The sequence below is a fragment of the Perca fluviatilis genome, chromosome 15, assembly GCF_010015445.1.
Source record: "Perca fluviatilis chromosome 15, GENO_Pfluv_1.0, whole genome shotgun sequence".
Lineage (NCBI taxonomy): Eukaryota > Metazoa > Chordata > Actinopteri > Perciformes > Percidae > Perca > Perca fluviatilis.
Window position 1 is genome coordinate 21837574 of NC_053126.1, and position 19008 is coordinate 21856581.

The 19008-nt window shown below is 39.6% G+C and overlaps 1 protein-coding gene across 2 annotated transcripts; it reads left to right on the plus strand.

Moving 5' to 3' along the window:
- The first annotated feature begins 1967 nt into the window (after nt 1–1967).
- kmt5c (lysine methyltransferase 5C) lies at nt 1968–18478 on the plus strand. Of its 2 annotated transcripts, none has more exons than XM_039825127.1 (9): nt 1968–2331; nt 2741–2899; nt 4039–4204; nt 4410–4519; nt 4649–4812; nt 8224–8243; nt 8514–8650; nt 8783–8955; nt 11524–18478. In XM_039825127.1, the coding sequence occupies exons 2-9, from the start codon at nt 2787–2789 to the stop codon at nt 16857–16859; spliced, it is 6219 nt and encodes a 2072-aa protein (XP_039681061.1). In that variant the 5' UTR covers nt 1968–2331; nt 2741–2786; the 3' UTR covers nt 16860–18478. The 2 variants fall into 2 exon arrangements, with proteins under 2 accessions (XP_039681061.1, XP_039681060.1); XM_039825126.1 differs by having other exon boundaries at nt 2767–2899.
- Nucleotides 18479–19008: the final 530 nt, after the last annotated feature.

A 19008-nucleotide genomic window follows, 5' to 3' on the forward strand; every position in this document is an offset into this window, starting at 1 on the left:
GTCTTCACCAGACAGAAGCATCAAATATTGTGTGTGCACTGTTATTACAAAAAAAAGAAAGAAAAAGAAAGCTGTGACTGAGCTTGGGTGGTGTGAACTGACTATATAAATGAATGAACGAGTAAAAATCCAGTAACTAGAAAATGACGGTGAAGGCGTTGAAAAATGGAACAGATTACCTTTTGCACTAAGGAGGTGGACAATAGACTCATTGATAACTGTAAAACTGAACCATAATCTGTGATTTAGGAATTAATTCAGCCACATATAAAATACCTCAGCTGAGCCTTTTTGATGACAGTGATGTTTGCCTGGAGACAGTTATCTGTGGGAGCTTCAATGCCTTAACACCTATCTCTGAATTGTTTTCCAGATGAGCTTCTTGATTTCCAAGACATTTCAACACTCAAGATATGTTGGCAAAATCCCATTTTTAACTTCTACTTACTTGGCAGCTGTGTTGAGTTGAGTGTTGATGTATTCATGTATACATCTTAAATTAGATTTGCAAATATGTAGTATGTGACTAAAAGATCAGATCCTGAAATTGTTGACAGGCTAAATGCAAAACAATGTAGCTAGGCTACATAGCTACTGTAGCTACATATTGCTAATTCTTCAAGTTCTATAAGGAAACAATTTTATGTCTGATTTTAAAAGGGAGTCAGGATCTATCAACCAGGACTTTGACACCCTGGATTCCAAAGGTTATTTTGTTAGTCAAGGATAGGAAAGTGCATCGACAATGTGCACATTTCAAACTGCTTGGAAGATAACATGCTCTTTAGAAGTTAACTTTGAACATTTAAAGGCGCAATCAGTGATCATAATGTAAACACAACTCAGACCACAAGATTGGAACATTTTATCACTTTCAAATAGATTGACGGCCATTTAATTGATAAACTACCACTAGACCACAACTCAATCCCTCATTAATGTTTTTGATGTTGTAAACATTTTTATGAGTCTGCAAACTTTTTATGAGTCTGAGAAATGCATGTCTTTCTAATCCCGTTCATTATTAGTGTTTTTAAAATGTGTATGACCAAAAACAAAATACTGCTGGCCCTTTAATTTGAACTACACCGTGATTTACACAATACATTAGAATAGTTTCTTTCTCTGGGCCATAAGCACACTTAATTCCAACAAGCTTTGAATGACCCTGAATCTTTCGAGGGCAAACCTGCTGGATCTTGTGCAATAACTATTCTAGTGCAATAATAACAATTCTTACCAGCAATAATTAAACGAATTCTAGTGCAATAAATAGTCTTATTCTAGTTTAAAAAATTGCATTGTGTTAAATAATTTGAGAGCCATGGGTTGTTGGCTGTAGATATTTGTTTTCTGAAGTTGTCTTGTTTTGAGTAGCGCCCCTACTTTTGTTGTACTACATTCTATGCAATGACAATAAAGGTTTTCTATTCTATCTATTTCAGCTATCTATTCAAATCTAATTCAATCTCAGCGTTGCATATTCCTCATTACAACTAGATTATTATAAAAGCTCATTGCTTAAGCCCTAATTACAGTAGGCTATGTAAATTGTAATAAATTGTCCATCCGAAATTAAATTGTAGGCTACCTCTCTGGAACTCTCATCCAAGATGTTTAATTACTCACTAATTACAGTATAATGCAAATAATAACTGTTCATCTGATAACCATACATCTGATTTAGAGTACAGACACTAAAAATGTTTCTCGTAGCAGGCAGGTTGTGGTATTGCTCCGGGTGACAGCATCCCCTGTAAGCTGTTCGTGTGAGTAATTATGTTGGCAGCCAAATAGAGGCCACTGTACCTCTGCTCTGTATCAAGAGAGTAAACCTAGTGTAAACCTAACCACAAGGCCTCGCCCACAAAACGCCTGCCCAACCACAGAGCTTAAAACACTTGATTTGTAAAATTGACCTTGACATTAGCGAATAGAGCAGCGTGTGGGCGTGGTCAATAATAGTTCGGTTGCACTGGACGTTGCCCATCAACTTTTGCTACTCGATGAGCGTTGTGCAAAGCTAGTCAGCTAACTACGTAACACATCCACTTTTAAGCTAGTTTGTCGTCGTGTGTGGGGTGCATTTCTGACTTTTATAATTCAGCTTGGGATTTGCAGTCGTCAACAAACCAACACATTTCAGAAGTGACGAGGAGACTCCATTTTCGTACGCGGCTGACCAGGCTAGCTGGAAAGACGGCGGAAAGCTAGCTGGTTGTGTTGCTAGGCTAACTTTCCCTGCCAGGCGAACGAGAGCCAGAGCAAGCAGGCAGCTTGCGATAAATTGTCTATCTGTCGATAACATCGTTGACTACAGAAGACTCCCGGGTATGTTTTCAAAAACCACTCTGCCAGTATGAATCACGGTGGGAGCATATTGCTTTACAGTTCGGCAACGATCTGATGCAGTCATGTTACGTTGGCTACAGACCGTTAGTGCTACCATAATGTTAGCTTCCTCACTCCTCAGCTGATAACCCCGCATATTTTCCCAGAAAGCTGACAAGCTAAGCTAATGTGCTATGGAAGCGAATGTGCGCTCAGTCACATTCCTAACATGCACTGCATGTTACTATTTACTGGTTATTGTAAACGTAGGGTAACGTTAACTGGATTGCATGACAGGGTTGTGAGCCAAATTAAAGCAAGTGAGCTAGTTATAATGCCATTTGCAGACTGGATCTGCTGCTAGGATCCACAACTCATAGAATATTGTGGTTTGTTGTTGTTGTCATAGCGTTACTTTGACCTGTGTGATCGCAGCATGCTGATGGTGGGAGGCTATGGACGGATGCACTAGAATGAGTGTGAAGGAGCTGTGTGAGACCGATGACCTGGCCACCGGTTTGGTGCTGGACCCTCTGCTGGGCTTCAGCACCCACAAAATGAACATCAGGTAATCTGTCACTCAAGACATGTCAATTCCTACAACACTACCATCCTAGAGTCTAATTACCACTTGATCACATCAATATTTAAACAGTTATTAATAATTTCTTTGGGGTTTCCACATCAGTACAGTGGTATTCTTCCATAATTACTAGGACATGTATAAGCATGTCATGACACCCAGACCTGTCCTTAAGATGTCTATGAAAAAAAAACGTAATCCTGAAATTAAAGTGTGTGGAATCAAAAAACAGTGGTTTACTGTCCTGTATCTGTTTAAAATAAAGATCTGCAGTTCAACAAAGTTCCTGCACACTGTCAACTCAACTTACAATGAATGAATGTAGGTGTATTGGAAACTATTGCCTAGCTCAATACAACAATTGGAGAACACATACTGTTATAGTTTTTGAAACTCTGAAATCAGTGTAAATAGACAAGACACTCATGCAAGACCTCCCTGTTCACATGTAACCCGTCATATACGTTTGTTTTGCATCAGCTGCTTGCAAGTGTGATGTAACTGGATTTTCTCAAGAGAGAAAAGTCTACTATATGATGATAATAATGATGCTAGTAGATTATGAGTCATTTTTATTTGAAACTATTTTTATTTATAAGTTTATGAAATACAATGTGAAAGTCAATGCAAGTTTTCTGTCAAATTAGAATGCTCAAATACAATTAAACTATTGTACTGGGAAAGATGCACAAATAATTAATAATCACTATCTCAACAACATATTTGTGATTGTCATTTAGCCCTAGTCAGTTGCAAGTTTAACTGGTGACTGATTTTGGTGTTTCTGTGATTTTATGCTCTACAAGTACATCAAGTTAGTACATGAATACAATTTTTTAATCTTGGGTTGCCTTTTGATCATAAATATGTTAACTGACAAGGACGTGAGCACAAAAATGTTCGGATGATTTAAAGCATACATGGTGATGTAGTGAAGATTAGGTCAAACACCTTGCCATTGGTTCATATTTTATTGTCTCTTGTGATGTCCTGAAATCTATATCTAAAATTTAATTTTAAAAATAACATTTTACACAGACACACCTTAGACTAACACAGACTGTGACAAGACTCTGACTGTTTCTGCTCTTATATGCTGTTAACTGCTTTTCTCTCCTCTTTAGTCCCCCACCAGAGATCAGGCGTTGGGGTAACCTCAAAGAGACCCTGTTGCGCTTTCAGCGTACGCATGACTTCAATGCTACGTTCGAGGCGCTGACAGTGGGTGAACCGGCTGGCGACTACTTCAGTGCTTTGGGAAGCCATCGGCAGGAGCTGCTGAGACAACATGTAAGCTGATGTTTAAGCTTACGAATAATTATAGATATAGATAATCACCAATTAAATTAGACAAAATGCATTAAAAGTTGTATTATGATATTTGTGCTTGGAAGTCTCCCTCTTTTAGTTTCTGTATTAGGTTCATAGAAAGCTACCATTATTCCTAAATGTGTCACTTGAATGTGAGAACAGTCTAAACCAACTATGTCTGCAGGTGTATCGCTACCTTGGTGCCTTCCTATTGGATAGCGGTGTCAAGATAGAGTCCTGTGACAGATACTCCTCAGAGACCAACGGAGCGAAGATAACCTCAACGAGGCAGTGGTAATCACTCACACTCACACATTGTATTTGTCAAGGCAGCATGTAGCTGACCTCTAGCTGCTTCATTTTCTTGTTCCTGTGCTTCCTTTTCAATTGTGGATATGTGACACTTGAACTGTTGCACTGCAGGTTTGCAGGGGAGCGGGTGGAGGTCCTGCTGGGCTGCATAGCAGAACTGAGCCCCACTGACAGCGCTGTGCTGAGGGCAGGAGTCAATGACTTCAGTGTGATGTATTCCACACGCAAACGCTGCGCTCAGCTCTGGCTGGGGCCTGCAGCTTTCATTAACCATGGTGAGTTTGTTTGCATTCATGACTCATTCTTTCTCGGCACACATGCACACAGATTTACCAATTCAAAATTTTCATAGCTGATTGGAATGCTTGCCTGTGAGTTTCATCAGCGGAATTTTTTTTTAACCTGCCAGGAAAATATTTTTAAAGGCACAGTCTGTGATCAAAATTGCAAACAAAGGTTGAAAACCAAATACCAACATTCAAAACACAAGATTGGAAGCGAGTATCACTCTCAAACTGATTGACAGGTTGACAGCTGTTATTACATGCAGTCACACTACACAACAATTAAGTCTTAGTCATTTGTTTTCTAATAATGTTTGATCACTGACAAACTGAAAGGCCCATAGTTTCAGTTATGATACTTCAGCTACACACAAAAGGCTGATTCTTCATGTAAAATCAAAACTTTCAGTTGTATATCCGAAATACAATACAAAGATGGTCAAAAATGACTGTGCACTGTTTCCTTTAGGATTCTTTTTAGCAGTGGGGGCAGATCTGTCGGAACCCCCCCTCAGTCCCGCTCCCCGCCGCCTAATGTTTTACGTATTAAACGGAACTGACACTTGGCTGCAACACAAACAAATAGATTTATTCACCTCTATTCACACACACAATGAGGCATATTTTCAGTTTTGATTGAACTGTACTTTTACAAGAAATTCTTCATAGGGAAACCAAAACCCAAAGTATAGAATGAAACCATTCATAATGAAACTAATTGCATCTTTGCCTCAGTGGCAAAGTTGGCAGCCTTGATGTGTGCATTTGATTTTTCTTGGCTTTTGGAAAAATAACTCCAAGGCTCGGTTATAGGGGGATTCAGAAAGAGGTGGCCCATTAATGCGGAGTAACATAGCCTACATGCTGCTAGATGGTCCCCCTGCGGCCTGTTCCTTAACACTAGAACGGCCATGACTGTCATTTTGACCGTTTTTTAAATTTATATGTGTAATAACTTTGCTAAATAAAAAAATACAATCCTGCTGGTACCTGACTTTTCCTAAAAGAGTCTGTATTTTCATTTAAAATTGTTTTTATATACATTACACAAAAGGCAAAAAAAATACAATCACTTTTATCTATTTTGGCCATACACGCTCATATTGACTGCTCGGATTTTTGTGGTTTTGTTTTTAATCTTTTGCGTGGTTGAAGATGCATCTTGGTTGCTTAATAATAATCATAGTCTCTGTCGGAGAAATGTAACTAGCGGTCTCGAGTAACAAGTGTGGGCATCACCGATGGGCCAAAGGCAAAGCCAGAGTCGGTAACGTAGGCAACTACAATAAATACGGCGTGGTTGGACTGTTCTGAATCAGAAGAAAAGCACCGGGCGCTCACTCTGTGAAAGGCATGGTACACGTAAATGGCCGGTAGCTGTCTACGTGTTCATATAACTTTATACATCCTAAAACTGTCTGGAATCATTGCACACATCCTCTCCAAGGAGTGCACCAGCTGTAAAATGTTCCGGAGGAAGTTCATGCAGCAACTGGCAAAGTAGCTGAGAGCGGAGTTTATGGAGGAAAAAAGGGCAGCGGCGCACGGTCTGAGCAGTTCTGCGCACCACAGCAGACACCAAAACGGAGGCAGTGGTTAGGTTAGGTTATAAATGTTCACATAACATACTTTTAATTGTTATTTGGCTGTGAATTATGTTGAATGAATTTCCCCCAATATTTTAAGGGATATGAATGTATGACATAATCATGGTTTACTATGCTGTGATATGAATTATTGAAACACGTATTAGGCTACTAAAGTATAATTAAAATCGTTAAAATGTACATGTCGGTGTTATTACGTTGTTCTAAAGATATCCTAAGACAATACATTAATATCGCAATTGGGTATTTATCATGAGAGATTATAGAGTTTGGAATCTGGCGGTCAAAATGACCGCTCATGGCAGTTCTAGTAGTTATGGAATTCCGGCACTTCCAATATCTTAATGCAGTGTAACTACTTCAGCATGTAAATAATGCACCTAAAATACAAACGTGAGCAAGGGCGTTGTGCAATTGCTATTATATTGAATCAACAGCCATGTGCAATTTTAGCTAGCAGGTGAAGGTGAAACTAAAAATTTGCAAGAAGTATAGACTAATACAGGCTTAAATGAACTGATTTTATTGTACGACTTACAGTTCTCAAGGATGCACACATGCCATCTCAACCGGGTCCTCCGGACAGCCTGTCTCTTTTTTTCTTTCTCCCTTTTCTCCGAGTGGCACGCGTGCCCACTCGCGTTGTGAAGCGCGTGTCTGAGCTATTCTCCGACATGCTCTTTAACAATCACTGCTGATAGATGGCTTTTTGTACATTTCTGATATTGTGGCGGGAGAAATCTAACCGTGGCGGACCGCCACTTGCCAATCAACATAGAGGAAACACTGATGTGTTATTAAGTACTGCATACACATGCGCATTGTGAAAGGTTAAGTGCTTGGGAGTTGGATTAGCACCAGTTTCTGCATGCTGTTTCTACTACATACTACTACCACATTCTTCTGGATCACCTGGAACAAACATATTGTTTTTTCACATTTTTGCATTGATCAGAATCTAGACTGAACATTAAATACTTGATCTTATCTAGTTATTTTCCATTGTTGACAAACTGTCCTTCATGAGTGTTATGCTTAATGTATGCCTGTTTAATGAGAATCACTCTTCTTAACACAAGCAACTTATTTTGTACATGATGTTGTTAAATGTAGCACTTTGTTTAAACATCTCAGCCACCAACTAACATTTGTCTCTCAAACTGAGACCAAATGGTAACTTACTGAATTATAAAATTAGTTTTAAATTTCAGTATGGAAAATGTGTTTCTAAAATGATTTTATATATATATATATATATATATATACACACACACACACATACAAGTAGTAGTATCAACAAGTATGTTGTGTAGGTTACACCAGATTTATCATAGACCCTTTTGCACCACATAGAAAATGTGCATTATTTTAAGGGTAGTGGTGAATGCTTTTTGTAGCTGCGACTGTATGAATCATAAATATTGTTCAAAAACGGCATCATAATTTATTTACATGAACATTTTGTCAATCATAGAAGTCATTACAACCGCTAAGCACAAGCAGCTTGCTCTTCACAGACCTCGTGTCAGCCAGGGTGTGAACTGAATTGTAATGTGTACAAAAGGTGAGGCGAAATTTGAGTTAATGCTTTGGCCACTCAGAGGACAGTCTGTGACAAGATATTTTAATAATTTTTGAGTGTTAATCAGCTTAGCCATTGAGCCTTTTACTAAATTATTCAGTACAAGCTAGCTGATCAAAAAAATATTAAGCCCTTTATTTATCGCTGTGATTGAATTAATAACTTGAAATCTTTGTCTCTGTGTTTTTTGTTGTTTGTCCTTCTGGGTTGAAGACTGCAAACCAAACTGCAAGGTAATCAGCAATCTCTCTTTATCGTGCACACTAAAGAGATTTGACAAATTGAAATGATAGGTGTATTATTTTGACAAATGCTTACATTTTATTTGCATGATCTAGTAAGAATTATTGTGACATTTTGCATATTGAAATTTTTTAGTATTTGAGTATATTTAGTATTTTTGGTACAGAATTACACTATCTTTCTGTTTCCTAACTGCTCTGTGTTAATGTTTCCCATGGGCCAACCAACCTTTGTCTTTGTTCCCTTTTTCACCCGCCCAGTTTGTCCCTGGGGAGAAGAATATTGCGTGTGTTGAAGCGATTCGACCCATCTCACCTGGGGAGGAGATCACGTGTTACTATGGTGCCAGCTTTTTTGGGGAAGGCAATGAAATGTGTGAATGTTGCACCTGTGAGAGGTGTGTCCATCATTTGATCAGACATCGTCTTTATTGTTGCTTGGTTTTTTTGCTCAAAACTGAAGACTATGTTTATCAGATATGAAAAAAACTTCATTGAAATTTAATTTTGTAATTTTATCTGTTCTTTAGGAAAGGAGAGGGTCACTTTAAACACAGAGGGAAGCAGCCTGAATGTGAAGAAACAAAGGACCCGGTGGGGCAAAAGTACCGTCTGAGGGAGAGATTTCTTCGTCATCACAGAGAGAAGGGTCACTTTGCTACAAGGCCGATAATACCAGGAATTCACTCAGGTATCTTTAAAGGTAAGCGCTTTTGGATTTTCTCTAAAATAGTCTTTCTCAAATCAGTAAAAATGTAATTACCAGCCCAGCTATGACAAATTAACATTTTAAATAAAAATATTGACAGTCGGCTAATTCAAACAGAGGTTTGGCATTGCTGGCTTCCTAAAAGCCCTGTCAGCACCACAGAAGGGTCTCAAAACCAACTAACGGGAATATAAGCTGTACAATGCAGTTATACAGCAGTAATGTCAAGAATAACAGCTTGTAATAACATAAGCTTGACAGTGGGCTCATCACTTTAGTGGTTGTTAAATGCACTTTCAAACTGAAAACCTTAAGGACAACCAACGCTGCCGCATTAAGGTCCACTCAGCTCAAAATTTGTATGAACCTGGCTGGAATTCAGTTTTACTAACATACATCACAATTAAGACAATAAAACATATGTTGAATATGTCTTTGCAAAAGGCAGATTTCAGCACTTTCCTGCTGTATTACCTCACACAGATCACTTTGACATTATGAGACCCACAACTCACATCTCAACATTATTGCTAAGGAACCTGTTTGCAGATCTAAGAATATTAACTATGATTTAGGAATTGTCAGTACAAATGTTTTTCTGTTTTGACTTTGTTTTGTTTGTTTCCAAAAATGTCACCTCTAATCAGAGTCAAAACAAATTATGGGGCAGCTTTAATCATGTGGTCACTCAAAGTTTTCACATACTACAACTGTAATGAATGATAATAGTATCATTGCAGAAAAGGCACAGGGTTTTTTATGCGTCAAACAAATAGAATTCAGGTTGATAATCAGTGTGACCTTTTTAACTGATTTGAAAACTTGCATTATTACCATACCACCTCACATCTCTGTGATGTGTTAAGTCTCAAACAAGATCAGGCTAATGCAGTCAGTTGGATGTTACTGAATTTTGTTTCACTCTTTGGAAACCGATGGGAGGGTTGAATGGCTCTGTAATTACTCTTGAATGCCGTCATCCAGGGCCTGTTAAAATCCATGTTTATAATACATTCTACAGGTACACTGGGCCTGTTTTAGGAAGCAGATTATTTAGGACTGGGTATCGTTCAAAATCTTTTGATCCGGTGCCAATTTCGATACCTCAGTTTCGATGTGGGTTCCTAACGATACTTTTTTCGATACCATATGTTTTAAAATCCATTTCAACATCAACAAAAAAACATTAAACACAAAGCTTTTATTTTCCACCTTAATTGTGAATCAAAACAGTTATCAAAATTAAAATTTCTGGTAAAACTGCTCACTCAGAGTAACATTAATACAAGTGCCATGCCTTACAAGCTCAGCCTGTCAGTCAGTCATCAGGGCTGCTTGTCTAAGAGGAAGTGTAACGTCAACAGCACAGCGACCGCTTTCGGCTCGCCATTAATATCATATCGCAGCAAACGCTGTCTGTGTGAAGTTTTGAAAAACTGTAACCACACTTGAAACCAACCGTGACTCTCTGTGACTTCAACAAAACTGCAGACAGTTTACTCCGTCCGCACCTCTCCGTGTGTGCGTGTGTGTGTCTTGGTCGGAGCTCCGCTATGTGTCAATATGCAGAGAGGACAGATAAGCTTGCGCTTACGCGCTGAGACACTTTTGGAACTGAAATTTGGCACCGAAAGATAAATAATTTTTCGATACTCATAGGATTTTCCGATACCATAAAAGTATCGACGTTCGGTACCCAGCCCTAAGATTATGTTGCTTCTTCATGTCATAAGATTTTGATGTAGCATGGAATCTGCAATCATGTTTACTGACATAGCTTACTTAATTGTTAAATGATTCTGAAGCACTATGTACACTAGCATGTGTACATGCTTATTTAACCATTGCAAAAAATGCATCTTTTGAGGCACAATTACGTAGATCTTTTCAAGCATGAGATCTGTCCTTGTGGATGTTGGGCATTTTATTTGCAAGAAGCAGCATTCCCTTTGCGACAAACTCCACAAACTAAGTTTGCAAGGAGTTGTTATTCCACTTTAAGTTGCATATTGATTGGTAATTATAGGTTTCTGTTATCTCTTTGTTAACTCACATTAAGTGTCCGTATTCTCATATTTCACTGCGAAAAAAAAGAAGGTAGAATCATACCATTTCCCACATGTCCCACTGTTGCTCTGATGTGTTTGGGGTCAATAGACGTGATTGGTTGCTTCTTGGTAAAGGAAAATATGCTAAAACCAGCTTGATATAATTCACAGTCAGTGCCGTCTTTGTACACCCTGAAGACTTTCCGAGCATCACGTTTTGTGAGTACCACAGACTATCTTGGCCGCTGCTGTGCAGTAAATGGCTCACTACATAGACAATTAATCATAGCAGTTTGCAGGGGTTCTGGCTTCTCTCACTCAAATCATATCCATGGCTAGGCATTTATATTAAAAAAAATGTTATTCGATTTTTTTAAATAATTACATACAACAGAATGTCTGTGTTTTCATCGTTTATATAAGCATTATTTTCATGCACTGCTTATGTAAACATAAACGTTAGCAAAATAGATGCTTAAAGTTCAACTGCTTCTTTGTTGTCTTTCATTTATAGCCATCCCCTCAAGGAATTCCTTTACCCAGCAGATGAGGAGAAATGCCTTGAAGAACAGAAAATTTTGTCAAACAAAGAAGTGGCGACGAGAGAAGCACAGACGATCAGGCAAGCACCCAATAAAGTCCTCCAAACAGTGGTGGACAGATCCTCTTTTGTACCAATTTACTCTGAAGGACCTTAGAATCACAGTACGGCGCCACTCAGTGGATTTCTTACTCAATTGTAAGAATCCAAAAAGCAAAGAAAGGGCTTTGCTGCAACAACTGGAGGAAGTGAAGCCAAAAGCTAACAGGCCGAGTGAACTGAATTTGATTGGTGAAGAAATTAACAGCAGTGAGGTAAACTTGAAGCCTTTCACTCTAAATTCCTCCATGTCAGTTCAGCAGAATAGTAAACCTGCAGCAAACAGTGCAGGCCTTAATGGGAAATCTGTCAAAGTGGTGGATAGGCGGCCAGTTCCCAAGAGGTACTCTTCGAGAACAAGAAGCATGGTTCAAACCACGCTCACGCCTCAAACAGGGTCCAATAACACAGCCAACACTACAACTGTTTGTCACCCTGTCGAAAATGACAAAACCTGCAGTGCAATACAACAAGAGAAGATTGAAAATGCAATCACCGAGAGTCAAAGCAACAAGTGCAGCAGCATTGAATCCTGCAAAATCGACTTGGCTCAAAACCCAGCCTCTGAGCAAACGGAGCACACAACCACGTCATCCATGCTAGAAGTTTGTCAGAGTGTCACAGATGTAATGAAGAAAGCTGCTGACAATCCACTAATATCACTGAAGCAATACCTTACAGTCAACCTAACAAGGTTATCAATCTCACAAAGTGTAGAAGCAGGAAAGACCCCTAAAGACAGGAAAAGAGCAGTGAAGTTAAGAGGTAGGACCAGGCAAAGCCGGTGTCTTAGACCAGTGCCCCTGACGGTACAGTCAGAAAAAAAAGTGTCCGGATCTCAACAGAGGCAGGGGGAAAGTTCAGAGATCTGCACAGCTGAAGGAAACAGAGGGGTGAGGGAAATGTTTTTCAAGGCCACCGATAAAGTAAATTTAAGGAAGAGACAAGCGAGTGATTTATCCCACAGCAAGAAAGGGGGGGGTGACAAGGTTATCGAAATACAAGCAGTGTCAGAAGAAAAAGATGATTTACAGAAGGAGCAGCAGGACATTATAAAAAGCAACATTGATGGACAGAATGAAAAGAGAAATGCTCAATCTGGAATTGTGGAACGTAAAAGTATCAAGGCCCTGGAAGAAGTGAAAGAGTCAGAATGTAAAATAGTGCCCAATAAAAAAGCTAGAGGACAAAATAACATACAGTGTGTTAAAAATAAAGTCGAGGAGGGAGTTGTTAAATTATCAGAACAAATGACTAGGAGTGTGACTAAACAGCCAGTAAGTAGTCACGAAGAAGAAATTATCATAAAGCCGGCGAAGGTTCTGTTATCTGATATTTTAAGAAAAAATAAACCCTTGATAGATAAGAGATTACACAGAGATCTTGTAGGAAGAGTGTTTTCTACTTCGGCCTCTAAAGAAATGCAAAGTGCTGAGGAGAAAGAAGAACCGACTGAAATAAATGGAGGCAGGTACCATTGTTCAGTGCAGAGGAGGATTATGATACGACGTAAAATGAGGCCTAGAGCAGCGAAAACAAAAGCAAAAGCTAAGCAAAGCACCAAGGGACACTTGAGCAAAGAAGTCCCAGCTACAGTGAAGAAGACTTTGTTGAATAAAGAGAGTTTGCAGCTTCAGTCGCCACAGAGGCATAATGACCCACCAGCCACCTGCCTCAACCCACTACCTCATAAATCAATAATTTCAGCAAAACCTACTACTAATCTGCATCCAGATACCAATCCACAGGCACACATACAGTCCAACATACCTCTGAAGAAACGTACATTTCACAGTTCTGTAGAAGTAGACTCTGAACAAGGTTTGAATTCTGCTGCAGGTCAACCTTCTAAAGAAGCCACAGAGTTAAATTCATCTGCAGAGCTGAGGCAGGGCCTTACTACGTGTTCAGGGGAGAGTAGCAAGGCGAAACGTGATTTTAAAAGCAGATTTAGGAGAACAGAAGTCCAGAGGTTAAACCCCCAAAGGATCACAAAACAAACCCCCTTTAAGAGAGTGCTTCGCTCCAGAGCCAATGAAGATCAGCAAAGCCTTTTATTGAGGAAAGTTCAAAAGTGTAAATTAGAGAGGCAAGATGAGGATGACATTGACAAACTTGCAGAGGACAAACCAGCTGAGGATCCTGCTAAAATCCAAGAGCAGCGTGGCAAAAATCCAACTCCAAATAAATTCCGAAAGGAAGATGAGGTGGAAACGTTAATCCAGCAAAGTGATTTGGAGGAGACAAAGCCAGGCGTCGATTTTAAGATTCGTTTTAAGAGGAGGAGAGGGAGAATATGGGAGATGCAAAGAGCAGGATTGGAAAATATGGCATTGAAAACAGAAAAGGGAGATGATTTGTTGACATGCGACCCTTTTAAAGCCATCATGGATTCTGTATCAATTTTAAACATGGAGATGGAGGCAGCTCAGGCACATGTGCAGGCTAGTAAGAAGTCAAAGAGCAGATTGCATCGTTTGAAAAAAAGAGGTGAGAGGCTGAGTGAAAGGAAAATCACAAATGCATCCTCAGATGCAAAATCAGACAAAGACCTTGAAAATGTGTGTGGATCCAGTGAAATGCCCAGTGACCAAGTAGAAATTAAAGACAAGCTTGACAAAGAACTTCTAGATGGAGTCAAGCTGCTGCCAGAAAAAAATGAGATTTTAAAAAATGACACTGATATGTTAGCTGAAGGGCAAGAAACAAAAATTGAGGATCGTTTTGTAAAGAACTGCTGCTTGTTTGAAACTGGGTCACAACAGAAACTGCAGCCTGAATTTGATTCAAATGGTCTTCCGTTACCAGTAATTAAACTACGCAGAAAGACAGATGATATTTGGGAGGTGGACAGCAAAGAGAAGCTCATACAAACTGAATTTAAGGTAGAGCCCAAAGTTAAGAAAGAGATGAAGGGTCACACTTTAGGGAAACAAAAGAAAGGATGCGCTGATCTTAGCAAGCTCAAAGAAGAGTTTCCTTCACAGAGACTGAACAGCACCTCAGCCCTTCTGAAAACAGAACCGCCACCATTTTCCCTGTCTCTGTCACCACTGTCTCTGTCTTCCCCTCTCAATGACAATAAAACTGAGGTTATATCCCCGGCTGCAGATGCAATCACTGAAAGGCCAGAGATGAACAGCGGAGGAAGGAAACTGAGGCACAAAATGGAGAGGCCACGGAAGTGTGGGCCTGCAGAAACACCCACTGCTTGTCTTAGTCATACTCTCCAACAAATTGACAACAGTCTCTCTAGGCTCTCCGAGGGCTTGTGTTCATCTCAGACTTTGGAAAAACCAACAGCGTGTTCCAGTGCTTCTAATTCTGTCATTCAGCCCCCATCCCAGTCTCCTCCATTCACAACTGCTGATAACATGCTTACCGGTGAGCCCAGCTTCACAAACTGCTGTGATGATATTCTGGATTTTCAATGTCTCAACTTTGAGGGGTATTATCAGCCACAGAACATACTTCCATCTTCCCCATCAGATCTGTGTTCACTGGATCCACCTACAGATCCTTTCAGCAGTCCCCTCTCTCACAGTCCGTCTGATACATGGGCCACTGAGACGCCATACCTTGGCCCTCCCAGTCCAGGAAGTAACTTTACCAGTGAGGATCTGAATTTTTTCCCAGGTCTAATTTCTTCCAAAGGTGACTCGGTTCCTCTGGAATGTGAAGCGAAGGATACCTCCAAAGACCGAAACCTACCTAACCCCAATTTCGGTTTTTCAGCTCTCTGCAACTCTGACTTCACTGCTAAAGATCGAATTCTAGGTAAAAATCCAGGAATGAGGCTGTCCAGAGAAGACCTCAGAACTCAGTCCTTTCCTGTAGTCAGTAAGCCTCGGTTGTTCGCTGCAACACCATCTTCTGTTACATCTCACACTCCTGTTACTTTAACCCAGCCCTCCATCAATGTCAAGTCGAACACCAGTCAATCAAAAGCCCAGGCGAACATTAAAACCCAGGGCCCCTTCCATTGTATGACCATTCCTAGTAAATCCCGGACTTTTTTAAGTGGTCAGCCAAACACAATAAGAGGAGTACCCCAGAGTTGCTTGACTAAATCTGTCCCGCCATCTCAAATGTCCAACAAATTTCTCTCTCCTCAACTCTTCACTGTGAAAAATCCCAATCCTCCTGACAATCCATTCAAATCCCAGGAGAAAACCTCAACAGTTATTCACAAGGTGCTTAAGTTTCAGGAGGGGAACCAGAGTCAGAACTTGTATAGTGCACCTTGTAAAGACGCCATGGCTTCTGGCAGCCCGATCGTCACAGCCAGAACACTTGGTGCAAAATCAGGTGCTATTGAAAAGACCCAGCAGAGTCAGAAACTAGGTGTTGGCACAGACAGTCATCATAAAGGCAACATTTCTGTTCAAGGGTTTGAAAAAGGCGTTGGCCATCTTGGTTCCTCCAGCAAGTCCAACCCACATTTCAACAAACCTCACTCTTTCCCTCAGTCTTTTATTAAAAGTAAGATGTCATCTGACAAACATGAAAATGTTGAAACCAACATGACATACAAAAACTTTTCAGCGCTGCCAAGACCCTTCTTCTTTCCTAGCAAAGTGTGTGATGGTTATTCATCACCGCAAGACAAGAAATCCACTCAGTCGACCTCGGACAAACACCAGTCATGTTACACTCAGCAAGACCCTTTTGATTTTAGCTTTGGCTCGTCTCTTTCGCCCATGCCTCAGCACAACAACCCCCAAGTAACCCACAGTACAGCTCCTGGTACACCAGCACCAGCAAACAAGAGTCAGTCCTCCACCTCCTCGGCCTCTTTCCCTTATGGCTATCAAGGTCCTCCTTACGTACTAAACTTCAGTGGTGATCATTCATTGACCCTAGGTCTCAGGGATGGGGCTGAGGGCTACCCAGGATTAGGCTCGACAAACTACACCTACCATTGTCTGATGGAACCTTCAGGCACCCAAGGCCGACTGGTTCTCGAGCCCTGTGGACCCCAGCCGTCTAACCCAGCATCTTTTTCCTTGGGTGGATTTTCAGGGCTCAAAGGTCAGGACGAACATTGCAGGAAGGACATGCAGCAACAGTGCCAGCCTGGGGAACACCAAGGCGCACCACACTATGGACCTGTTGCATCGTCTCACTCCATGGGTTCCACAAAACCCAAGAGAGTGAGGTTAGTGGTCACAGACGGCACAGTAGACCTAGATCTCCAGTACTCGGATTGATTCATACCAGCCGGTGTCAATGGATCCCAGAATACGTTTGGGTGTTGTTTTGCTCAAGGGGGGATGTTTTTGTAAACACTGTAATTCATAGTCTACCAGTTATTAAAGTCAGCTGACTGATGGACACATTTCTAAATCATTAGTTTGACAGACTGTTAATGTATGAATGGCTTGTACAGAGTTTTATGTAAAGCGGGCGTATCGGCGTGTTTTAACTACTGTATGATTTACAAAAATTACCATTACAATTTGCTGAGAATACCAAATAAAGAAATGCATTAAGAAAACAAAGCATTAAATATATATTTGTGACTAGGAGTCACAAATTGAACTTACACACCCCGTAAACATTGAAGGCCCTCTTACTCTAACATAACTGTATGACTTTTTCTATAGCTGTATGGCAGTAGCGAAAGGAGCACCATCATTGGTTGGCTGGTGGTACTTGTATTGGTTGGTTTTAAAAAGGCAGCTTTGTGCCTCAGTCTTTGATATGTTCTAATGACTTTTTAAAGCACCTGTTGAAACAGTTCACCCTTGTTTTTATACTCACAGTGAGCTCTTTTCTCACTTTGTGTGTGTGTGTGTGTTTGTGTGCGTGCGAGTGTACATGCATTTGGCAGGCAAACCTTGAGAGATTAAAGTAAGGTGTGTTGTCATTACCGATCATGTGACAGATTTTAGTAAGTTCATTGGCCGTTAGTGCATAAATGAAAGGCTTGTGCATGAACGGTGTACAGTAAGATGATTTCCTGACCTGAAACAATATATATTCAAGGACAACTCTACTGGGTAAAGACATGCATGACAGGTGCATATATATATATATATATATATTTTTTTTTTTTTTACAGCTGCTCTTTAGAGTTTTATTGTGGATGACTGAATGGGAGAAACTGTAGTTTGTTTTATTTTCAGGCCAGTTGTGCTTAATGGGAGTTCTTCCAGTTGGAAACATTTATGTAGATATCACCACCACAAAAGTGACAATCTTTTCACAGTTACTCACTTTTGTCATTTATTTAGTGTTATTGTTTTTCAAAAAAAAGTTAATTGTTATACAGAAAGTACAGAAGGATAAGTTATGCATCACCTGCAATAGCTACTGTTATTTTGTTGTGGCTGATGGAGCAACAAGTTATAGGTGTTTATATAGTGAGCAAAACTATTTGCTGTTGATTGTGGAAGTCACGCGAGCATTCCCCTCATGTTTTGATGTACTGTATGTTAAACCCATTGGACATCAGTGGGCAGGAGTTTTCAGTGTGACTGCACAACCTTACATTATTACCATGAAAATGTACTGTCTTGATATGGAAAGGCCAATTATTTATTTTAATATCCTCATCCTTGAAATGGTGCTTTAATGTAATTTATATTTCACATTGATTGTTCAAACTATTAAATGTTTTTTTATCATTATTTAATGGGACAAAATACTGAACTGAATATTTACATTGAGTATTTAATTTCACAGCCTTTGACATGTTATCCAATTGTTCAGTTGTTACAGGTAAAACTGTGTCTTTTTTCTAATTGGCAGTTAGTCTTACTGAAACTCTGCTGTAGAAATGTACAAATGTAGCCTATATCATTAAAGAAACTTAATTCTTTTTGTATTTTCTGTCTTTGACTCTCTTTTTAATACTTAATTTCAAAAGACCACAAATTGTGCTTACATTATGTCTGCAATTTTGCAATACTCTTGTTAATTTGATTTATCATCTATGTAATCACTTAAATTTGATTGGTTAAGACATCCAGTCCATTTGACTACTTCTCAAGCCTGGACCATATTATGCCATTCTTATATCTGCATACATCGATTGACATACCTTTCTTTAATTGTGTCCCTCATAATCCAACAATTTACTCTATCGTCATTGTTTTCAAATTGGGGCTTCAATAATGATTATTTCATTATCGAATAATCTTCAGATTTTTGTTTTTGATTAATCTGTTAATCATTTGGTGTAAAATGTCGCACAATAGTGAAAAATGCCATTTATTTCCCTAAAGCCCAAGTTAACCTATTCAAATTGCTTGTGTTGTTAAACAAAAAGCAAAAAAATTAAATAGCAGTGGTGGAAAGTAACTAAGTACATTTACTCGACTACTGTACTTAAGTAAAATTTTTGAGGTACATCAC